At 37.4% G+C, this 24588-nt stretch overlaps 1 protein-coding gene across 1 annotated transcript in view; it reads right to left on the minus strand.

Annotated features, from left to right (window-relative positions):
- Nucleotides 1-2593: 2593 nt before the first annotated feature.
- Nucleotides 2594-24588, minus strand: part of tecpr1a (tectonin beta-propeller repeat containing 1a) — a 73297-nt gene continuing 51302 nt past the window's right edge. The window contains exons 19-25 of the mRNA XM_043711360.2: nt 22066-22122; nt 21751-21925; nt 17995-18130; nt 17251-17343; nt 15834-15940; nt 9678-9797; nt 2594-8749 (exon numbers count right to left, since the gene is read on the minus strand). Of these exons, the coding sequence (XP_043567295.2) occupies nt 8594-8749; nt 9678-9797; nt 15834-15940; nt 17251-17343; nt 17995-18130; nt 21751-21925; nt 22066-22122 (844 nt within the window). The 3' untranslated portion in view covers nt 2594-8593. The remainder of the gene's footprint in view (nt 8750-9677; nt 9798-15833; nt 15941-17250; nt 17344-17994; nt 18131-21750; nt 21926-22065; nt 22123-24588) is intronic.

A 24588-nucleotide genomic window follows, 5' to 3' on the forward strand; every position in this document is an offset into this window, starting at 1 on the left:
GAGTTGGTTGTGGGCATCATTTATTATTTCTTGTAGAATCCTGCGGCTGTTCTTCTAGCTTGTAGGGTGTGAGACAAACAAATCGCCTAAGGGTTCACCAATATCAGGACTCTTAACAGAAGCAGTTACACAGAGGGTAGAACAAACAGCCTTCCCCACAATCCAGCCCAAGTTTTGGGTCTGCAATGTGGATGACACCTTTGTCATCGTGAAACGCAACAGATTAGAAGAAACCCACAAACACATAAACAACATACTTACTGGTATTGATCTTGATTTGCATTTTAGCTGCATTGTCTTAGCTTTCAAGATCCTGAGAAACAGATTCCAATCAATGTTGGAAATACTCAGCAGATCAGACAACATATGTAGAACTAGAGAAAAGGAATGAACATTTAAGTTATTCCAAGGCTTTAAAAAAGTAAAAGGCTGTAGAGTGGGAGATGGGGAAAATTCAGAAATAGAACAAAGGATGGAGTGACAGAGTGGAAGACAAGTGATTAAGTGACAAATGTGTTGTTTTTGCAGGGCTAAACTAAGGGGTAGTATGAATGCTATAAGGATGAATAATTGTCGCTTAAAAATCAAAGCAAGAAAGTGAAATACAACAATAAAACCAAAGCCTGGCAAAGTGAAAGGAAATAGAGGTAGAGTTTATGATCTCAAATTATTGAACTCAATGTTGAAATACATAAGTTGTGGAGTGCCACATTTTTCAACTTTTCACCTTCTGACTGACAGCTGTTCATCTCTTTGCCAGTGACACCTCAACACACACAATCTTTGTTTCTTTGCTTGTCTCATTGCTCTTTTCTTTTGGTTTGTAAAATCAACACTTGTCATTTGATCGCTTCTGCTCTCCTATTACAGATCCTACATTTGTTTTTTTTTGCAACCTCCACCAAACTTCACTGACTTGCTTTAAATCCTGCTATATACAGTATCTAATTCTTCCTTGTTCTAATGAAAAATTAATCCAAACATTAGCTCCATTTCTTTCGGCACAGAAGCTGCCTCCTGACCTGCTGAGTATTTCCAGCATTGTGTTTTCAAATTTTCTGTATCTGCAGTATTTTATTTTTGTCTAACTAGCCTATTGTGTTAAAGGGAAGATAGTTGCAAGAATGTATGGATTGTGCCACAGGACTTGCAGCAGTTCTCTAGTGTACATGCTTTGTACACTACCTGATTTAACATATTCCTGCTCTCTTTTCTAAATTAATTCACAGAATGAGGGTGTCATTGTCTAGGCCAGCATTTATTGCCATCCCTAATTGCCCAGATGGCACTTAGGAGTCAACCATATTGCTTTGGGTCTGGAGTCACATGTAATAAAGATCATGTAAGGATTGCAGTTTCCTTCCCTAAAGGATATGAACCAGATGCGTTTTTCCTAACAATTGCCAATGGTTTTATAGTGATCAAACTCTTTAATTCTAGATTTTTATTGAATTTAAATTCCAACGTCTGCCTTGGCAGGATTCAAACTTGGGTCCTCAGAACATTACTTGCTGGACTGCTAATCCAGAGACCCAGGTAATACCATTAGCCTATTATCTCCCCAGAGGTGATATGTATGGTGGGGGGTAGGGGCAAGCTAAACTGTCTGCAAAGTCTGGATTGGAATGTTTTCCATTAGTGATGCTTCATTTGTGTCTGGCAGAAATACACTTTCCCCTTATTCCAAAGTCTTATTTCAATGGCACTATATTATAAGTTGCACACAAATGAACTGAACATACATGAGTATGTACAAGACCTCTTGCAAACTCATTGCCATTATAAGAATGAAATTATCAATAAATTTGTCATCATTCTGATTTTATTGGGACAGCAGTTGCACAATGGCAATAGTATTGAACTAATAACCTAGAGACAGGAGTTCAAATTCCACCATCATAGCTGAGAGAATTTCAATTTAATAAAGTTTAACATTTTATTCCAAATTGATTAATTGTCAGTATGATCATGATATTACCTGAAGTCCGCCAGGGAGAAAATCTGGACAATTTGTGACTCTAAACTAAAAGCAATGGGGTTGATTCTTAACTATATCCTGAAATGGTCCAGCAAGCCCCACAGTTGTGCCAAAAAAGACTGAGGTAAGTACTGAGTGTACGTATACTACACTGACGACAGCAAATCAAGAAATCGGCTAACCATGACTTTCTTGGGCAATTGGGATGGCCAATAAATTCTAGACTTGCCAATGACATTCACATGAATGAATTTTAATAGCCAATGTTTTCCTATTCTGACCTTTCAGTCACAATGCACTCATCTAAGCAAATAATCAAGATGTATAAACGTCCTGTCACAATAGCTCTTCAAGTCAGGTTTCTTGCTGAAGCACATTTCCATTAGATACTTAGGGGAAAAGAAAAGCACAGGATTATTGCTTTTTGTTTGAATTCAAATTTAGGGCTACATTGCATGGTTAATGAGCACCTTCACAGTTATTTTGCTGAATGCATGAAATTCCATAAAGCATTTAGGAATGGAATGAATTTGCATGAACACTTCCTGTGATTGGATGTGTCAGATTTTTTCTGTGAACAATGGTTAAACAAATGACACCGTATTAGTACACACAGCAGGAAATTGGTACATTATATTATGTTTTGGTAAAGCTCTGTAACACTGCATTACATTCAATATGTTGAGTAACACATTTACACCATGTCTTTGACAGAAAAAGTATCCACTTACATCACAAGGAACTTAGAATCACTTCAAAATATAGACAACACAAAACTGAACTTTGTAGCAAATTTAAATTGTTTCACATAATTTAATACAAATATTTAAAACCATCAAGACCCGTATAACCTCGGTAACAACTGATTTTTTTCAAACTTTCTCTTGCATTTGATTTATTTACATGGCTCAGGAAAGAGAATGAATTTGCCATTAAAATGGTGTTCTCAAGATTGAAAATCAAATAGGGTTTGTGTTATGGCTGATTATATCCACTGAAATACACCCAATGGACAAAACTGTCCAGCTGACATTCTGCTTTTGGGTTATGAATGCATTTTTTTCACAAAATGACCGTAGGCCAATCAAATGTTTTCAAACACAAACAAATCACCAAAAGCATGTAGAGATACAATATTAAACAATTATGATGCTGATTAGAGAAAATGCATGCAATTAATTCATGTTCAGAAAATGAATTGGTCCTGCTATTTCACATTATTCTTAAGACACATCTTTTACAACATGTGGTAAAGATAATGCAGCTGTACATCATAAAATAAGACATAACATAAAAGATACCTTTGTTAGTGAAGGTCAGAGAACCTGTGTAAAGTCAAGTCTTAATCTAGAACATTAATCAAACATCACAGTTATCAAAACCTAATAACATGATCTTCAAACATCCTGTATGAATGGTAATAGATCCTAATACTGGTTAATTCTTCTAGCTCTCAGATATTTAAAGATCACTAACTTCCCAATGGTTTGCCTTACTGTAGAAGTTATAGTAAAGAAACCAGCTATTAGACCAGTTTATCAAGATTATTCAGTTCCTATTCTTATCTAGTTTTCCTTTAAATACACTTATGCTTTCAATCATCAAGTATATCCTGCACGGAAAACTTGGATAAACTAGAGATGCCAACAAGAAGAATGTCAAAGGCAACAGCTCCTAAAAACTCGTTAAAGGTTGGGTCCTGTGACCTTTCCTTTAATAGTGTAAAATAAGTGTTCTATCTGGACATTATACCTTTCTTCTGGACACGCAGAGAACAACAACTAACACAGTGGCAAATATATTCTGAGCAATAATCAGCACTTAACTGTATACAACACCTGCAGAGAACACCTGCTCTTTGAAATGAACATGAGAACAGAAGAAGACACTCAGCTCCTTGAATCTATTCTGTTATACAATTAGATCATAGCTGTTCTATGACTTAGCCCCGAATGTCTTAATACTTTTGGTTGGAAAAAAATCTATCAATCTCAGTTAAAATTTGTAATTACACCAAAACAAGTGATATTTGAAAACGTCAGTTCCAAACTTTTACCCCAACTTGTGCAAAAAGCAGATTTTTACTTCTAAGTGTTTGGCTTTAACTTTTAAGGCTACATCTTCCAGTGTGAGACTTCCCCAAACAATGAAAATAGTTTGTGTGTAGCCCTTTTAATATCTTGAAAACCTCTATCAAATCTTCCCTCAAGCTTCTAGCTTCCAAGGAATGCAACTTTAAGTAATCATGCAAGTGACTTTGTAAGTAATAACCATGTTCTTCGTTAACATGTTCCATATATTATTGGAATCAGTTAAACAGCATTCTGTCAAAGAGACGTCTAACCAAGAAGTGTACTATTATATTTTCTATAGTTGGCTCTATGTAGCCATCTTTCACTAAAAAGAACAGATAGAAACAATGTTTAACCATTAAATTCACTACTACCGACTCTGAACCCTGGTACCACAACAGCAGAGAATAAAATCTGTCAGCTCACATTCATCCAACAAACAGACTTGCTGGATGAACGAGCAGGTGTTAGATACTATATTTGTCCAACTGATCTAATACATCTCTCCAGTGTGTGATCTTACTGACTGAATTTCAGAGACGGTCCTTTCACAGCCAATTATGGGTAAAGAACACTGTCCCACCTAATGAATGAAAAGTAACAATACTTGTTCACAAGAATAGCCTCTGACAAAGCACGTTATCCTACATCATCAAATGTTGGATAGGGTTGCTAATCAGGATGAAAGGTTCCAATCTGAGGACTTCCCTGATCCTCTGAAGCTGTTTGATCTGCTGTGCTTTTTCCACCTCTACATGTTATCAACTCTGACTTTCCAGCACCTGCAGTTCTCACTATTTCCAAGTGGATGGAGATACTCTGAGAAAGGGAGGATATGAGCAGGAGTAGGCCATTTGATCCCTCGAGCCTGCTCTGCCATTCATTATGATCACAGCTGACTGGTGAGCTCAAAACCCTAATCCCATCCTCCTCCCATACCCTTTGATCCCTTTAGCCACAAGAGCTATGTTTACCTCCTCCTTGAAAACAAAATGTTTTGGCCTCAACTACTTCATGTGGTAGTGCCTTCCACTGGCTCACCCACACTCTGCATGAAGAAATGTCTCATCTCCGTCCTAAAAGGTTTACCTCTCATTCTTAAACTACTACCCCTGGTTCTGAATTCCCCCACCATTGGGAGCATCCTTCCTGCATCTAACCTGTCTAGTCCTGTTAGAATTTTATAGGTCTCGATGAGATCCTCCCTCATTCTTCTAAACTCCAGTGAATCCAATCCTAACCGACTCAATCTCTCCTCAGATGTCAGTGCTGTCATCGCAAGTATCAATTACTTGGTGAAAATTCTGGATTCATGCATTAGAAGCTAATATTATACAGTTTATTTTCTTCAATGTAAGAATTGAGGAGTTTCCTCCTTATCATTTGTACATCTACCAATGAAGCATAAATATTAGCCAGAATAGTACAAAAACACCCCTACTTTGTTTTGAGTTAGTGGATTTGGAGCCTTTAATATTGGTAGAGGACAGACAAGGCCTTAATTTGATCTCTGATTTGAAGAATTCATGTCTCTCCTTGGCACTGTGAAATTGTCTAAGTGATGTGCAGAGGTTGCCGATTAAGAATTGTAATCTATTTTCTTTTCAAAGGAACTCATACATTTTAAAGAAAAGCATTAGGGTTTTGGTAGAACCAGAATTATTATTGAAGGTGTGACAGCAGCCTAACCTGCAGCTTTACATGTGAAAATCCATAAAAACAATAAAAAAAGCCTTGTCACGAACGAGATAGAGAATAGTTACACTGAGAAACTAAATTAAAATAACATCTGATTGGAGTTGAAGTATATTAGCAAAGCAGTGCATTGCTCCTGAGTTAACGTGGCAAAGACATTCAGTACAGCAGAAGTTAATGTAGATTATTCATTAAAGATTCAAATTGTGACACATGCCATACTGCAGTACTGAATGGAATGTGGCTTTTCCACTAATACATTCCCAAACACAGGTGGTATGTACCATAGCAGACATTCTATAAGACCATATGACATTGGAGCAGAAATTAGGCCATTCAGCCAGAGTCTGCTCCGCCATTCAATCATGGCTGATAAGTTTCTCAACCCAATTCTCCCGCTTTCTCCCAGTAACCCTATCTATTGCAATCTTAAATATACTCAGTGACCTGGCTTCCACAGCCTTCTTTGGTAATGAATTCAATAGATCCACCACTCTCTGGCTGAAAAGATTTTCTCCTTATCTCTGTTCTAAAAAGTCTTCCCTTTACTCTAAAGCTGTGCCCTTGGGTCCTAGTCTCTCAGAGGGCCAGTACCTCCTTCCTGAGATATGGGGCCCAAAACTGTGCACATACTCCAAATGTAGTCTGACCATTAGAGCCTCAGAAGTACATCCCTGCTTTTACATTCAAGTCCTCTTAAAATAATTGCCATCATTGCATTTCCCTTCCTAACTACTGACTCAATCTGCAAGTTTACTTTGAGAGAATTCTAGACTAAAACCCCTAAGTCTCTTTGGACTTCAGACTTCCGAATTTTCACCCCATTTAGAAAATAGTCCATGCCTCTATTTGCCCCACCAAAGTGCACGATCTCACTTGTCCACATTGTACTCCATGTGCCAATTCTTTGCCCAGTCTCCTAACCTGTCCACATCCTTCTGCAGCCTCCCCACTTCCTCAATGCTACCTGTCCCTCTACCTATCTTTGTATCATTTGCATAGTTCCCTGTAACTATGCAACTGTTCCTTTTATCTGTCCTGTTTTCAGTATGTTTTAACAAGGTTTAATTTCTTTGTGAGCTGAAATGTTCAAGGTTTCCAATGTGTGTTGCATGTTATTTTCCAAACTGGGTTTGTAATGTAGAGTTTATGGGTCAGTAGTTCAAAAGGACAGGTTGTTCCTACCGCACTGATCTCATCCTTTTTAACATACAGTGCTTAGGCATTTCAATGCCACAAGATGAACCATTGTAAAATATCCTCCAACTATTAATAAAACATCCTGTGTGAACAAACTTGTGATTTAGCAGCAATATCACATCTACCATTCCCAGTTGCTGTTGCTTTGCCATCTACTCCTGGAGCACACTTTCCTGCAGCAAGTCTCCAATCCTGACTCTAGAAAAATTTTACATGTAAGCTCAAAGAGTAAAGGTGTGATTTTAATATGTGGCAGCTGGTTGCATTGAACTGAAGTCACTGGAAAGCAAAATTGGGCCAGTTGTAATTAGAGAAGCAGATATAAATGGATAATGAAGTTGTAAATAGAGAGCTTTAAAATAGGAGGCAAATGGGGGCAAAAGTTGGTGGAGGATATAAATTTGGGATATTATAGTAGGTATCTAGAAGTGGATGGTGGTGTAAATTAGAGTAGGGTGTTAATGGTTGTGGTTGTTAAATATAGGGGCGTTTAATGGGGAGGGGAGAATTAGTGGCTGTTGTAAATGAAGCAGGGTGTAAAAATTGGGCACAGAGTAATTCAGGCAAATTTATATAAATAAAATACAAATATAAATATGAAACTATAAGTCAACAAGTTTTAATAACCTTCAGGGGAGTCCGTTATTGGAAGAGAAAATGCAGAAAAAAGTCACCCATAAATCTAATAGGGAATTTCAAATAAATTTCTTTCCCCAGAGAATGCTGAGAATGTGGAACCTGCAACATGGAGCCAGATAACAGATGCATTTAGAGTAAATAAAGGAATAGAGGTTGAGATGAAGTGGGACAGGAGGTGGTTCTTGGGTAGTGCATAGACCAGTAATTCTGAATGGCTCATTCTGTGCTATTCATTCCATGTAAAGATGAAGATAATATTTGAGTATAAATCTACCAATCTCTCATTGTAACAACAGTGATTTTTCTGTGAAACTTTCTATCATAATCCAATCATCACCCCATCATCTCCCTGCTAGTTAGTATCAAGACAACTGGATTTTACAACTAATGGTTTTGGGTTCAATCAAATATTTAAAGGTGGCACTGGTTCTCAGTTAGTTCAGGAACAATGTAAGAATCTACTGGATCAGAAAAAAAATTGCTAATCAGGGATCAAGACAATGCATGGCAATTAATTTTTACAGATTTACAGGCGGTATGCCAGTTGTCCCATACATGTCAGTGTGATGATGTTAACAGAACCACTGTCTGATCCAGTAGGAGACACTGTCCTTAAATTATTTAGATTAATGCATTGTTGGGCTTTCAGTCCTGGAAAAAGACTGAATTACACATGTAACACAGTCTGATTAACATGAAATTGGTATGGAATGCAACATATTGAGTTGGATTGCGAACATTTAAGCATTGCACAGTTTGAAGTAACTGCACAGGTGCTCAATTTCCCACAAAGTGAGAACCTTTTCTCTGTGAAAAGTGCAGTACAACTGGAGTGACAGCGAAGCACTACTAATGGAGAAACATTACAAGAATATTCTACTTATTTACGATAGGAAACAGTCTCAGATGATTTACAGAAGATCAGTACCAAACTGATAACACCGCCAAATAGAATACACAACAATTAAAGTACAAATTGTCAGCAGTTAACAGCATGTCCATTAAGTTCCTATTGTTCACTGACTATTAAATTGCCTCTGGAATTATCACCAACAGTTCCATCTTGGTTAGGCAAATTCATTGGTGCATTATCAGATGCCATAGAAACAGGATTATGAGAAGTTTCCATGGAGTTTGCTCTGATTGTAATATGGTCCCAGCCACCCTTTAAAAAGAGAATTTCATGTTAACTTAGTGGAACATACCTTACAGTATGACATTCAAACTTAAATCGCATGTAGTTAAGGATAATTAAAGTTGTTTTATTCTGTTGATGAATTAAAATTGTGGTGTTTTCAAACATTTTAAACAGACCCTTAGAGAAACAGGCCATTTGGGTCATCATGCCTTTGCTGGTTCTTTGTTGAAAGAGCTATTTCAATACTTCCAGTCTCCAACCTCTACCTCTTCCCCAGATGTCCGCAAAACCTTTTCAAGTATTTATCAATCTCCTTTTTGCTTCTTTGTAAATGTTTTACTTTTAAAGTAAGAGCTTTGTTGTCAAAAAGTGAAAGGGGAAATCAGAAAGAGGCCCACATCTTTCCAAATAAATTCTTGTAATCCAAGGGGACCAATTTTAAAAAAATTGTTAACAATACTAAAATTCAACAATTCAAATAATCGGAGTAGGGAAAGGCAGAATGTTAATGAGCTCAATTTCAGTTCTCAAAGTTCTGCCAAGCTCTTTTTGAACAATAGCATGAGGCAACTATGAAGAAATGAGGTGCATGGTTTACAGTAAAGTGATTGCTGATAGGTAGATAAATTCTAGAGGAGATTTTAGAAAAGAAGTAATCTAACATTTAAAAAGAATTTAGAAAATTATGATAAATGGGTAAAGAGATGCTTTAACAATTTTCATACGAGATTTGTGGAAGTGACTTTAATAATAGATCTCAACTGCTTAAACCACTGAAAAACTAATAGAAATTATATCATGGACCTCAAAGCTTCTCGTGTATTTCTGAACTGAATATTAGAAACTTGTACATTTAATTAAACATCATGTTAAAAGGAAATGTTCCAGATATATATCATATTTATGATGATTATATGTAAATTACTCCTATGACATTTACAACTTGTTCACTTACTCCAATACCATAGTCCCAACCGCTACCGATGGGCTCTCGTGGCTGGACACCCATTCGATGACACACCGTGCCACAACTCAAGCTCTGGCTGCCCTGAACTTTATCAGCAACTATCCAAACCTGTATCAGACACAATAGTATATGTACTGTTGGTTACATTAATCTGAATTAACGGTCAGCAGCATTGTTATGAAGTTGAAGGCATGTACTGTACCTTTAAGAGAGAGTGGAAGCTATTTTGCACTGAGAACTTACAAGCATCTGTCATGTGACTGCCTAGCAGGCTCAGAGTATACAAGAAAATTGAAAATATGTAACATGTGGCTGTGAAACAAATACCTGAGTTTTGGTTACTATGTTTTCACAACAGTTTGAATTGAACTAATCAGTTTACATTATGCCCCAAGATACTAAAACTCAATCAAATTTGAATTTTATGTTTTGCCACATCAAACCAATGAGACAGTCTGATGTTTGGGGTATAAATAAGCAGACATTTTGAGAGTTAGCCAGAGAGAAACAGCGACCAACTGCCATTGCTAGAATACCAGCCAGGAAAACACTCTTTATTAAAAGTACCTTTTTTCATATGAAATATTTTTGCAGCAGAAGACTGAAGATGACCCAGGGAGATCTACAGCCAGAGGAAGGACGACACTGGAGAAGATAGATGCTGTCTGGTTTTTAAATTAAGTTGATGTAATTTTAATACGGGTGATTATTGGAACAGTATATTGTTATAGAGTTGGAGGCAGATAACAAGCAGTTAGGAGAAAGGAGGCTTAGAGTTGTAAATAGTTGTTGTTTAATGTTTACTTTTAGATTTAAACAATAAATTGATATTTTTTCTTTAAATAGTGGAATTTGGGTGTTTCTGTCACTCATATTTTAACAGATTACGAGGAGAGGTGAGCTTTTCTGGGTAGTTGGTTTAATTAGCAGAGGGGTTCACCGTTGTGTTGTAACACTCTTCAGTAGCACATCAATAACAATTTGCAGTTAAACAGCACCTTGATGGGAATCTATCCCATGGTTACACAGGAATGATCAACAAAGAAAATCTGTTGCAAACTACAAAGATATTAGGCTAAGTGATCAAATGTTTGGTTGAAAGATACAGGTTAAAGAGTTATCTTAATAGAAGAAAAAGGAATTTGAGGATGGTATTTAAGAGCTGAGAACTAGACAGATGAATTAAAATCAAGTATGTTCAAGAGGTCAGAATTGGAAGAGTGTAGAGATACTTTAGGCAGTTGCAAAAATATGGAGGAAGGTGAGACAATGGCAGGAGTGAGACGATAGAAGGATTTGAAAAGAGCAAGAAAGAGAATTTTAAAATTGAGATGATACTGAATTGGGGTCAAATGTATATTCTGTTAATGGAAAAGTTAAGTAAATTCGATATACTTATGCTCATGTCTTTCTGGCAGAAAGTGTTAAATAAGATTCTATTCATTGAAGTTTTAAATGCAGAATATGAATATTAAATAATATTGGATATTTATTCTATACATCGCTAGCAGATTTAAAAAGACCTGATGGAACAGAATAATAACAAACCACACAGTGACATCATCATTCTCATTACTCAGTATCAGTGCATGCTGTATACCTGCAATTGAAGTATTATTTGTTTCATAAGCATATGAACCAATTTTAACTCTGCCTAAATGAATTGGTTTTGAATGAATTAAAATAGGTTCCATATAACTTTTAATTCATCAATTAAAATCCCTATTTAGTTTTCTCCTGAGGATGACATTAATCTTGTGAAGTCACTGTGTTTTTGAGACTTGGTGCAGGTTAAGATGATCTTTGATTTTACATCTTTTCCAATCAACAGCTTCCTAAGAATCCAGATGATACTCACAGAAAAAGGTTTCTGTGCTTTTGCTATCTTAGGAATTCAGGTGGTGAAGGGAATTCAGGTGGCCATTCTTTAAGATTCTCAGGGATATGAGGAGATTATGTCTGAGAAACGTTCTTCTGATTAGTTCTTGAGTCATTATAAGGCAACTGATAGAAGATTCAAAAGGTCAAGTGGTGACCTGGTGATCTGGACACAAGGAGTTTTACTATGAGAATCTATTCTTAGTAACCGGTGATAATACTCCATATACTGATCCCGATGACCAGAACATTCCTTAAAGTATAGGAAATGAAAATCAGATGTATAAAAATAGACCTGCATAAGTTATAAGAATTCCTTAAGTCCTTAAGGAAACTTGCTGTCTTTACCCAGGTCTGGACCTATATCGGACTCTGGTCCTCAGTGTGCTTGATTCTCATCTATCATTTACACTGGTCTATAATCTACAATTGCCATTAAGTTGTTTGGTTCAAGAAGGCATCTTACCATCCTTTTTGAGAGTAAATAGAAATACCAAGAAGGCCTACATTCTCAAGAATTACTGCTAAAAATTGTTTCGGGAGTGCTAAATATCTGGAGAAATAGGATCTGTTTAATTTGACATAATTTAAAGATCATACAGTATACTGAGCAACTTGGGAAATGTTTGAAAGTCCAAATTTAAAATATTGAATAGATTAATCATTCATTCAACATTTCAGGACAGCAATGCTGGAGAGAGGGTATGATGACCTTGAAAATATGGCACTGGAATTACTTAATCAAACAGTGGATCAGGTTTATCCATTCTGCAGTCCATGTTAAAATCCAGGCAACAACAACTTGTATTTATATAGCATCTTTAATGCAGCAAAATATCCCTGGCACATCAAACAAAGTTTGTCAGAAAATCACAGAGATATATTAAGACAGGTAAGGTCACCATTGTCCCAGTTGACCATAGGGGTTAATTCTCATTACAGAGATGACTGCTGGTGCTTTAATCTGAGGGTCAACCACACCTCAACCAAGGTGAGACCTTCATAGCGACCTCAGCTGGTATGGCAACTGAACCTGGGCTGTTGGCATCACTCTGTATCAGAAACCATGATTCCAGTCAAGTGAGATAACTGATGTCCAATTATTAATAGGAAAGAAACCCAATGTGCAACAGATCAGAATTGAAGGTTCTGAGATATGTTGGAGAGGTGCATAGCAGGAGGAGATCACAGAAACAATGCAGAGAGAACTGAACTTGTAGAATGTTTACTCATAAGATCCCCTGGTTAGCAATGAGTTCTGTCGTGCTGAGAAAGTGGTTTTAGCAAGGTATAGAAGTCAAAATATAATGCCTTATCCATCTTGTACACCTGGGCTAAACTCAGTATCCCTAGAAAACAGATAATTGTGACACAGAAAAGTCTTAGAGATTTTTTTTCTTCACAATTCTATTTATGTCTACTGATGCAGAGGTTCAGAGCTGTCAGCAAAAGGACCTTACTCATTATCCTCTGAAAGCACAAAAAGAGTTGCATGCCTCTGAACATACTTTAGCATTGTTGCACTGGAGGTGAAAAACGGTTTATATTCTGGCTGATGTAAAGCTAACAATTTAGAGTTGTTAGAAACAATCATAGCAGTGTCAGGAACTTTGGAACATTGTCAAAAATGTGACTGAAATTCTCCACCTTGCAGTCAAAATGTTTGCAACAATGGGAAGCAAAGAAAGAAGTAAAATATGCTAGATACCAAATCTGATTTAAACAGAAAATACTGGAAAAACACAACACGTCAACAGCAACTGTGTACAAAGAAACACAGCTAACTTCAATGTGGTCTCCACATTACAAAAAGAAGAAAGAAGCACTGGAGAAAGTACAAAAAAACTGTTGAAGTCCGATGCCAGAGTGGTGAGCTTACAACAACCAGGAATGACTGAACATTTTATAGCTCTTTTCACCAGAAAGAAATGACTGAGGGGTGACCTATTTGAAGTTTTATCATTTTGCTAGAAGAAATATAGATAAATTATTTTCACCTATGGAGGAGATCAAAATTTGAGGCTATAAACAGAAAACTGATAATCCAACAGGGAATTTAGAACATAGAACATAGAAGAATACAGCGCAGTACAGGCCCTTTGGCCCTCGATGTTGCACCGATCCAAGCCCACCTAACCTATACTAACCCACTATCCTCCATATACCTATCCAATGCCCGCTTAAATGCCCATAAAGAGGGAGAGTCCACCACTGCTACTGGCAGGGCATTCCATGAACTTACGACTCGCTGAGTGAAGAACCTACCCCTAACTTCAGTCCTATATCTACCCCCCCTTAATTTAAAGCTATGCCCCCTTGTAATACCCGACTCCATACGCGGGAAAAGGTTCACACTGTCAACCCTATCTAACCCCCTAATCATCTTGTACACCTCAATCAAGTCACCCCTAAACCGTCTTTTCTCTAATGAAAACAGCCCCAAGTGTCTCAGTCTTTCCTCATACGATCTTCCTTCCATACCAGGCAACATCCTGGTAAACCTCCTCTGCACCCGTTCCAGTGCCTCCACGTCCTTCCTATAGTATGGCGACCAAAACTGCACACAATTTAGGAGACACCTTTATAGCCACAGAATGGTGTGAATGTGGAACTTACTACAAACATGGAGTGGGGGAAGTGAATAGCAAAAGTGAATTTGAGGAGAAGCTAAATGAAAACAACGGAGAAAGGTATGCTGAGGAGGTTAGATCAGGCTTGTCAAACCTTTTTTGCATGGTGAGGGTAGACATATTTTAATTTTTCTCTCACTCTGGGGGCCAGTGACTAAAGGTACAAAAGTAAATACGAATTTCAGAATAAAATTCCAATCAATAATTTGACAATTTAAAATGAGTAATTAGTTAAATTGGCCTTTAAAACGTGCTATTATGCAGAGCCAACTAATTGTTTTGCCTTCATGTTTAAGAAGCAGAGCTAAATGAGAGGCAGATTATGTCCAAAGTCTTATTCACCAGGGAAGGAGAAGAGGAAAGAATAGGTGACTAGCTAAAGCTTAATGAATACTGATCTTGCTCTCATGCCTTATGGTGCATACTTTGAATTGGCCTCAGAATTCATGCAAATATGGGTGTGGGAAGCAACCCTCCAGCCTGCTTTATGCAGGTGCTTTTGACAAACGAGCAAGAAGAGGAGGAGGAATAAGAAGGTACGGGGGATGGAGAAGGAGAAATAATGAAGGAGGAGGGTAGGACTAAGTATAGCTAAGTCTCAGGGATCACAAAATCATCTTCTCCTGCACTGTTCCACTTTCCCTCCTTCCCTGGCTCCACACTTCCCTTTTGCCTTCACCTGCACCTCTCTCTTTCTCGCTCTTGACTGAACCCCCTCTCTTCGCTTCCCACAATTGTTCCTCCTTCAGCTTCTCTCAATCATTCCCTCTCCCTCCTTCAGTTGCATATGATTCTTCCCCACCTCACTCATTCTCTCCCTCTCTTTTTCAGTTGCAAAGCTCATAGGTTTGCAGGCCCATTCCAACACCTTCAGTGAGATCCTTCAGGTGTCCAGGTACTTGCATGGGAAGGACTGAATCATCTTCTTCTTTGACTCGCTTGCTGACTCGGAACCTCACTTCCTGCGCACATCTAGGAGAGTCATTTTATGCACACTCGTCTGACAGATGTCCCACCTTTGGACTCTGTCCTCCCCCTCAAGCAGACCTCTGCTAATGCTGATGTCATTCATGTTGTGTAGGCCTCAGCCTAACCTTAGTGACTCCTTTCTTCACAGCACTCGCTCTTCCAATTAGAGGTTGTATGTCTTCCCCATTTACTGCTTGTAAATTAACCTACCATCAGCAAATGCAAGCGATAAACAGCATCTGATTGGAGGCGCATCTCCTTGGAGAATCTTTAAGCTCTGTTTCCTGAATTTTGAATCCTGGTGGTTGGCTGGATAGAACCCTTCATGGTGTGCCCCAAGGACTGCCTCTTGGACAAGTCATAGTGGGGTGGCAGGAGGCTTTGGTAAACCATAAACACAGTCATAGACCAATTGGAATGATAGGCCAATTTCTGTGCTATAAACAACAATATAATTCGATGTAAACAGTTCAATTTCAAGATCTTTCATCAGAACATTTCACTCAGATCCAATGAAAGGACATCAACTTGAAAAGTTAACTTTGTTTTTCTCTCCTGTCTGACCTATGGAATGTTTTCCAGCATTTTCTGGAGGTTAAATGAATTCTGCTTCTGGTATGGAATATAAACAATGTCAACTGAGGTTGACACATAACCAAGCACTAACCTGATCAAGAGGACCTACAGACACTTTGCGAACATTAGTAGAAACATGCTGCCAGCACGATCCTTGAGGATAACTTGGAGAAATACCTTGGCGAAACCACAAATTACCTAAAGAAAGAGCAGCAATAATTTAGCAATACTCAACTCTTAATCATGTAGAATAATCATGTTCAGTAAAATCTTCGTCTTGTAAATAAACCAAAATTAAAAATATTTTCTACTGAGCCCTTTTTAATTTTCTTTAACTTAAAGAAAATTATTTATGTTACTGCCGAGAAAGGTAGTGGAAACAGATTCAGTAACATTCAAAAGGGAAATGGATAAATATTTGAAGGGAATAATTTGCATGTCCATGGAGAAAGATAGGGGAGTGAAAATAATTGGATAAGGCTTTTAAATAATTCCTGATGAAGGGGCTTATGCCTGAAACGTTGATTCTCCTGCTCCTCAGATGCTGCCTGACCGGCTGCGTTTTTCCAACACCACACTCTCGAAGATATGAAACAACCCATTTCTTCTCAAATGCTTGGTCACCTATCCTAATATTTTCTTGTCTGTCATGGTTTCATACTTTGTCTGACACTATTTCTTAGATGTACCTTGAATCATTTAACTATGTTAAAGGTGCTAAATAAATGCAAGATGTTGCTGAATGGAAGTTCTCTAACCAATGCACAGGACTGAAATCACTTATGGGTCAGACCTGGGACAAGATGGCAGACTCATTTCCTGAACGACATAAGTGACTAGGACATTTGACTGGGTTTTACCAATAGTTTTCAAAGATGCTAGTTTATTAATGTATCAGCTCAATGCAATATTGAGGGATAGCACTTAATGTTTTGATCAGGTATTTTATAAACTCATTATTGAGTTTGCTAATTTAAGGTCATAATCACTGCTCCATTTTTTTTGGATAGCAGGTATTGCTAATGATTCTGTTATTACCATTTATGCCTTTTCTGGAATCATTTTTTGTTCTTTACTTGTGCCAGTATCACACCCGTTGGATTTACATTATCTTTAATTCACTTCATCATTTAAGAACTCATGCCTCCTTATCTCCAATTGGTCATTCCTCTACTGGCATAATGTTGATTTCCAACTTTTCTCAATTCTGATATAATGTAATTGACCCAAAATATTAATCCTATTCCTCTTTCCACTAACACTGGCAGCTCTGCAGAGTATTTCTCGAACTCTCTTTTTTATAGCAATATATCAGACTGTTTAGAAAAACATTGCTATTTCACATGATGGGATTTGAACTTGACCTCTGCCTTGTACATCCAAGATCAGCAGATTCACATTCCAAATGTCTACATACTAATCATGTTACTAAACAAACACAAAATAATAGCTTTATTGCTATTGCCCTTTCATTAGAGTGAAAGTTCGTACAAAGCAAGGCAACTTACCATTTTCATCCACTGTATAAACAGATGTCTGGCCCACAGACACTTGTATCAGCTTCTGTTTGGAAGGGGGTGGAATGTGGTACCAACAATCCCCTAGACAGAAAGACTTGCACTAATATATTATTTTTCACAGTCTCAGATTTTCCAAAAGCACTGTATAGTCAATTAAATATTCTGTGTTCAGCCACTATGCAATGCAGGAAGTGTGGCAATCAATTTATGCAAACTTCCACAATTTGACAATGAACAGATAATCTCTTTTGGTAGGTCTTTGGAAGATAAATATTGGCCCTCCTGCACACCATGATGAACTCCTTTGTTCTCCTTCAAAACAGTGGATGTGGGATCATGAGGGCAGATGGAGTTTCAGAATAGCATCTCATCTGAAAGATAGAACCTCTGCCAACACAGCACACCCACCGGTAGCTGTGTTCAAGTCATCAAAGTGGGCCTTAAATCCACAATGTTCTGACTCAAAGTGATACTCACTAAACTATTGTTGAAATCAAGAAAAAGGGTATTACACTACTTATCAACAGAATTCCAAAAAATCAGGATTATAGTAGGTTTCAATTACTTTGTTATCTCAAACACAAACTTAGTTATGAATAAGTTTAAAAAAAAGACTGTCAAGTTCTTTAAAATAAATCTGACTGTATCAGGAATCCAGATGCAATAAATCTAAAATTACTCAAAAAAGAATGACCACTTTGTAGGATTTCAGCCTCTGAGGTATGAATTTACCTGTAGGATTTTGTGGAGAGACAGAACCACGGTAAAAAGCTGCTCCATCCCTGGCAATGGCCCAAACCTGGTAATAGCCACCGATAGACACTGATGCAAATGGTTGATCTGTACCAATGTGCAGCCATGATAAACCCTGAAAAGAAAGTTAATTACTATGATATTCAATTAATTGCTTTGTACAATGCCACATACAGATAGCTGCTCCTAATTCATTCAATAAGTGAATGGCTAGGCAAGTAACATCAGGAGCACTTATATCCAGGTCAGAAGCCAGGGAAGTAGGGAAAGTGGAACAGTGCGGGAGAAGATGATTTTGTGATCGCTGAGACTGAGCTATACTTAGTTGTACCCTCCTCCAGCTCTTCTTCATTATTTCTCCTCCTCCATCCCCCTGTACCTTCTCAATCCTCCTGAGCAGGTTGGAGTACAAAGTCTAGGCTGACTATCATGACCATACAGTGCTTAGAGACTGCTGCATTAGCGCATGTGCCCCCTTTCAGAAGAGATGTTAAACTTGTTAACTCAATAGTTGTATAAGCTCCCATGGTACAATATAAAGAGATGGTGTGATCTCATATGATCTGGCAGATATTTATTGCTTAACCAATGTCATTAAAACAGTTTATCTGGTTAGCGAGTTTTTGAGAAGAAACCCAAACCTATAAATAGAAAGCAGGAATCATCAGCAATGCTTCGTCCAGAGGCTCACTGAAGATGTTACCTAGTATGGTGATGAAATGTCTGAACATGAACCTTCCAGCTCAGCGAGCAAACCTACATCCAGTTTATCTGGTTATTGTCATATTGCTATTTATAGGAGCTTGCTCTGTTTCCAACAAAAATGACTGCACTTTAAAAGTGGATCATTGGCTGTGTAAAAACACTTTGGGATGTCCTGACTTCAAGATGACTTTCTTTATATACCAGCATGACCAAAAACAGTTGAGCACATTGCTGTTTGTGGGAGTTTAGCCTGCAAAAATGGCTATTGCATTTGCCTATATTTTAGCAATGATTATACTTTTAAAAGAAATTTTGTGCATGAATCCCTTTGAGCTGTCTTGAAACTCACAATCCAATATTTTATAAATGCAAAGGGAAAGTGCATCCCCATACAAAGAGCAGCAGTTAAATGGAATAATCTTCAGTTAAAATGCTTTAAATGGCATATTTAAAAAAATTAATTGCTTGTTGAATAACAAATCTGCAATGGGATTAAAACTCATGGATGTACATGTAGCAATGATCAAATGTGTTATTGCAGTGTTTTGGTTTATTTATTTGAGAGGCTCGTGTTAAGGAAGATAAGTGGTTGGCATGAGCAATACAGGACACAGGATTAAATTCTCCACAGTTCAGCTAATGTTACTTTTTGTGGGAGATGAAGAACAGTAATTTCCAAGTTCTTGTCTCTGATGATGAAATGTCATTGTGGGCAAGATCCACATTATAGTGGATTCAACGGTCCAGGGCAGAAAAGGCACATTGGCCTTAATACTTCCACATTTGCTTCTTCTTTTGAAGATGATCAAAGTAAGTCATTTAAGAATTTCAAATAGGTATTCACTAAAGGTGCAAAAACTCAAAAGAGGTCAGTGAACTGTGGCTGAGAAAGGAAATTAAGGATTGTCTCAGATTAAAAGAAACGGTTTTTAAAGTCGCCAGAATTGGTAATAAATCTGTGAATTGGGAAGATTTTAGAATACAGCAAAAGAAGACAAGAAATTGGTAAGGAAAGGAAGAATAGAATATGAATACAATCTAGAAAATAACATAAGAATGGACTGTAAAAACTTGCTAAAGGGAAGTAAAAAGGAAACACTGAACAAAAAACTGAGAGAACTGTGGATTTTGGAAATCAGAAACAAAAACAGAAATTGCTGGAAAAAACTCCGTAGGTTTGGCAGCATGTGTGGAGAGAAAGCAGAGCTAAAATGTTGGCTCAGCTTTCTCTCCACAGATGCTGTCAAACCTGCTGAAGTAATCCAATGATTTCTGTTTCTGTTTGTAAAAAGGAAATGCTTGGCAAGAGCAAATTAAAAGCAGATTCAGGAGAATTTATAATAGATAGTAGAGAAATGACAGATTGAATGATTACTTTGTGTCTATTTTCGCTGAGAAAGATGAAATAAATCACCCAGAATTATTGATCCAAGTGACTAGAGAGAATGACGAAAGAAAAGCAATTAGTTATTAGTAAGAAGGGTGCACTGGAGAAATTAATGGGGCTAAAAATGAGTAAATCTGTGGCACCTGATACTCTGGAGGTGGGATAAAGATATTGATATTTTGGTAATCATCATCCAAAATTCTATAGGTTCTGGAATGATTCCTGCAGATTAGAAGTTTTCAAATGTCACCCCATTATTTAAGAAAGAAGCAAGGGGATAAACCAGTTAACTTACAGACCCCTCAGGCTTATGTTGGTAGTGGGGAAGATGCTCCAATATCGCATAATGGATGTGATAAATGGACACATGGTTAAATATAATCTGATTGGGCATAGAAAACATGGACTTGGGGAATAGGAAATTGTATTTGACAAATCTGTTGATTTTTGAGGTTGTTTCAAATGAAATTGATAAAGGGAATTGAAGAATGTATTACATTTGGATTTTAACAAAGCTTTTTAGAAAAGGCTCCAAGGAAGGTTGATTTGCAAAATTTAAGAACATGGTACAATAGGTAATGTACTCACATGAATTAAGAATTATCTTTAGATAGGAAAGAGAAGAATAAACAGGTCATTCTTGCATTGGCACACAATGTCAGTAACTGGGACCCCATTTTTTCACAATATGATTTGGACATGGGGATCAAATGTAATACTTCCAAATTTGCAGATGATTTAAAGCTATATGAAGGAAGATAATGTAGAAAATTAGAAGGTTATTCATTTTGGTAGGAAGAACAGATATGTAAAGTTTTTCTTAAATAATGAGAGGTTGGAAAGTATAGATGTGCAAAGGTATTTATGTGTCATTGTCAGTAAGTTACTTAAGGCTAACATTCAAGTGCAGAAAGCTATAAGGAAGGTTTAATGGAATATTAGCCTTTGTTGCAAGAGGATTTGACTAAATGAGTAAATAGGTCTTTCTTCAATTGTGTAGGAGTTTGTGTAGAATGTTCTTAGGAGTACGGTGTACAGTTTTGGTCTCCTTATCTCAGGACGGGTATTACTGCTACTGAGGGAATACAACAAACGTTCACCAGACTTGTTCCTGGAATGGCAGGATTATTCTATGAAGAAAGATTGGGCAAACTGATGCTGTACTCTTTAGAGTTTTGAAGAATGAGATGTAATCTCATTGATTTCTTACAAAATACTTTAAGGGATAGACAGTATAGACTCAAGTAAGGTGTTTTCCTTGGTAGAAATAGGTGACAGAGTTAAAAATAAGAATGAAGAGGAAGACTAATCTTTTTCCTCAAGGTGGACAGTCTTTGGAATGTTTTATCCCAGAGGGATGTGGAAGCTCATTCTTTGAGTATACTTAAAGTAGAAGTGATACATTTTGATTATCAATGGCAAAAAGCTTATGGGAATACTGTAGATAAAAGGCATTGAAGAGTTTGATCAGCTATGATTGTATTAAATGGCAGAGAAGACTTGACTGGTTGAATGACCTACTCCTGTTTCTGTGTTCCCATGTATACTAGATTATTGGTTGAAGGCAAATTTTAAAGAAACTGTACTGTGATAAACAAGAGATTTGCTTGTTACGAACTGTAGGCCAAAATGCATTTTCTTACTAGTGCATTTTGCTTAGTTATTCCCAGTCTACACAAGACGTCTCCTTTGCTGCTAATGGCCCACAATGCTGATGCATCATCTGCCTTCTGAGATACACATGGAATCAGTGAAATGTCCCGGAGTGCAACAGGTCCAACCTCAAACCAGGGACCTGTCGTAACTATTTTGCATTTTCTACAGAAAAGAAAAGAACAAAAAGTACAGGTCATACTTTCCAATAGAAAAGTTCAATCAGGTCAAGACAACATCATTTCTTTCCAAATAAAATAATTACAACATTAATGTAAAAAAAGCCTTTCAATTACAATCTTTACCTTGCCCATCGTCTGCGTCGCACAAAATCTTTTATCGTTTTATAACCATGGTAAGAGCTGAAAAGACATCACATCTCACAGTTAAAAACTCATTTCACACTTGAAATCTTGAAAAATCTTACAGATGAAACTTACATGTTGTAAAACTGTACTTAAAAAATGATCAAAGCATCCCTAAAATAAATGAAAAGGTGTTTTTATATGTTGGCATCAGAAATCAAAACTTTCACTGGCAATTATCCTTCATGCTTAGGACCCAGCTACACACCCAGATTTTGAACAAGATACATACATTTTGCAACTGGACCACATTTAATTAGTCCCCTGCATTCATGCACTACATCTCACAGTAAAATTTAAAAATGAAAAATAAACTTTATAGAAGTTTAATTTTCAATGAGAATTACGTCAGCACAAACAACTATTTGAAAATCCAATTCTCATTGCATTGCGTGAATTCTGTCAAGTGAGGCATGTCATTGCTGAAGAATATTTCTCTACTTTGTCCTGCCAGTTATGGCATTAAGCAATACAAGGTGATTCAGAGCATGGTTCTGATTGAGTGTAAATTTCCTTCGATGAAGTGTGATGACCTGATGATTGTGCTGTGTTATTAAATCTATTCAGTACAAGAATGAAGTGTTTAGAATCTTGAACCTGTTCCACCATTCATAGTTAATTTACTTCCATCCACTTTAGTTCAATACCCTTTGCTTGAAAGAAATCTATTGATCATAGATTTGAAATTAATATGAGAGTCAGTACTTTTAGTAGGTAAGCCTTCTAAATTTCTATCATCTTCTTTGTGCAGAGAAATACTTCCTAATTTCTCTCCAAAATGGCCTGGCTTTGATTCTTAGGCAAAAGTCTTTTTTTTAAGATTCTCTACAGTGAGGAAGGGAAACAGGCCCTTCAGCCCCACTTGTCCACACCGACCCTCCGAAGAGTAACCCACCCAGACCCATTCCCCCTAACTAATGCACCTAACTCTATGGGCAATTTAGCATGGCCAATTCACCTAACCTGCTCATCTTTGGATTGTGGGAGGAAACCGGAGCACCCAGAGGAAATCCACGCAGATACGGGGAGAATGTGCAAACTCCACACAGACAGTTGACCGAGGCTGGAATCGAACCCGGGTCCCTGGTGCTGTGGAGGTAGCAATGCTAACCACTGAGCCATTGTGCCGCCCGCAAGTCCTCAGGTGATGCTTGCTAGTGGTATCATGAAGAGTTGAAATGAGAATGGCAGGTGGATGGGAACCTAAGGAGACTGAAACAGATTAGGAACAGAAGGCACATAGGTCAGAATAAAAATTGGAAGGCAAAAAGAAAAGGCAGCTAACAAATTGGCCAGAGTGCAAAATAAAGCTAAGATGACCAACAAGGTTAAAAAGTTAAGTTTAAAGGCTTTGTGTCTTAACACATAAAGTCTGCACAATAAAAGTAGATGAATTAGTAACATAAATAGACATAAATGGCTACAATACAATTGTGCTTTCAGAGACATGACTGCTGGGTTATCAAGGATGGAAATTAAACATCCAGTAGTATTCAATATTTAGGAAAGATAGATAAAAAGGGAAAGCAGATTGGGGAGTGTTGTTAGTAAAGGGAAAAAAAAGCAATCCAGTATTGAAGTGATTATTGGCTCAGAAAAATCATGATATGGAATTGGATGTGTGGAGTTAAGAAACACAAAGGCCAGAAAATGTTATTGAAAGTTATTAATAATCCCCAATAAGTGATGAACATGTAAGGGAGGACATCAAACAAGAATTCAGAAATGCATGCATAATCATGGATGACTTTAATTTACATATAGATTGGACAAATAAACTAGAAATGCTATTGTCGAGGAGGATTTCCTGCAGTGTGTACCTGATGGTTTTTTAGACCAACACATTGATGAACTAATCAGAGAACAGGCTATTCTAGACTGGGTACTGTACAACGAGAAAGGATTAATTAACAATATTGTGTGGGATTCTTTGGAGATTTTTCCAGGATGTAACTAATATAATTGATGAGGGAGTGCCAGTGGATGTGACATATTTAGATTTTCAGAAGGCTTTTGACAAAGTCCCCCATTAGAGATTAGTAGACAAAGCTAAAGCACTTGGAATAAATGTGGGTTTTCAGAGGAACCAGAGAGTGGGAATAAATGGGTCTTTTCCTAAGTGGCAAACAGTAACTAATGGGTTGCCACATGATCAGTGCTTGGGACTGTGCTATTTACAATATATATAAAACTGACCTGTACGAAGGAACCAAATGCAATATTTCCAAGTTTGCTGATGGCACAAAATTGGGCAGCTTTGACAGTTGGGAGGAGGATGCAAGGAAGCTTCAAGTTGAGTGAGTAGGCAAACATAGAGCAGATGCAGTATAATGTGGCTCAGTATGAAGTTATACACAGATTGTGAAAAACAGAAAAGAAGGGTATTATTTAAATGATGATATATTGGAAAGTGTGGATGTACAAAGGCTTCTGAATGTCCTTGAACGCTAGTCACTGCAACCA

Source organism: Chiloscyllium plagiosum, unplaced genomic scaffold (genome assembly GCF_037043375.1).
Source record: "Chiloscyllium plagiosum isolate Xiang-an unplaced genomic scaffold, Cpla_swu_hap1 HiC_scaffold_20, whole genome shotgun sequence".
NCBI lineage: Eukaryota > Metazoa > Chordata > Chondrichthyes > Orectolobiformes > Hemiscylliidae > Chiloscyllium > Chiloscyllium plagiosum.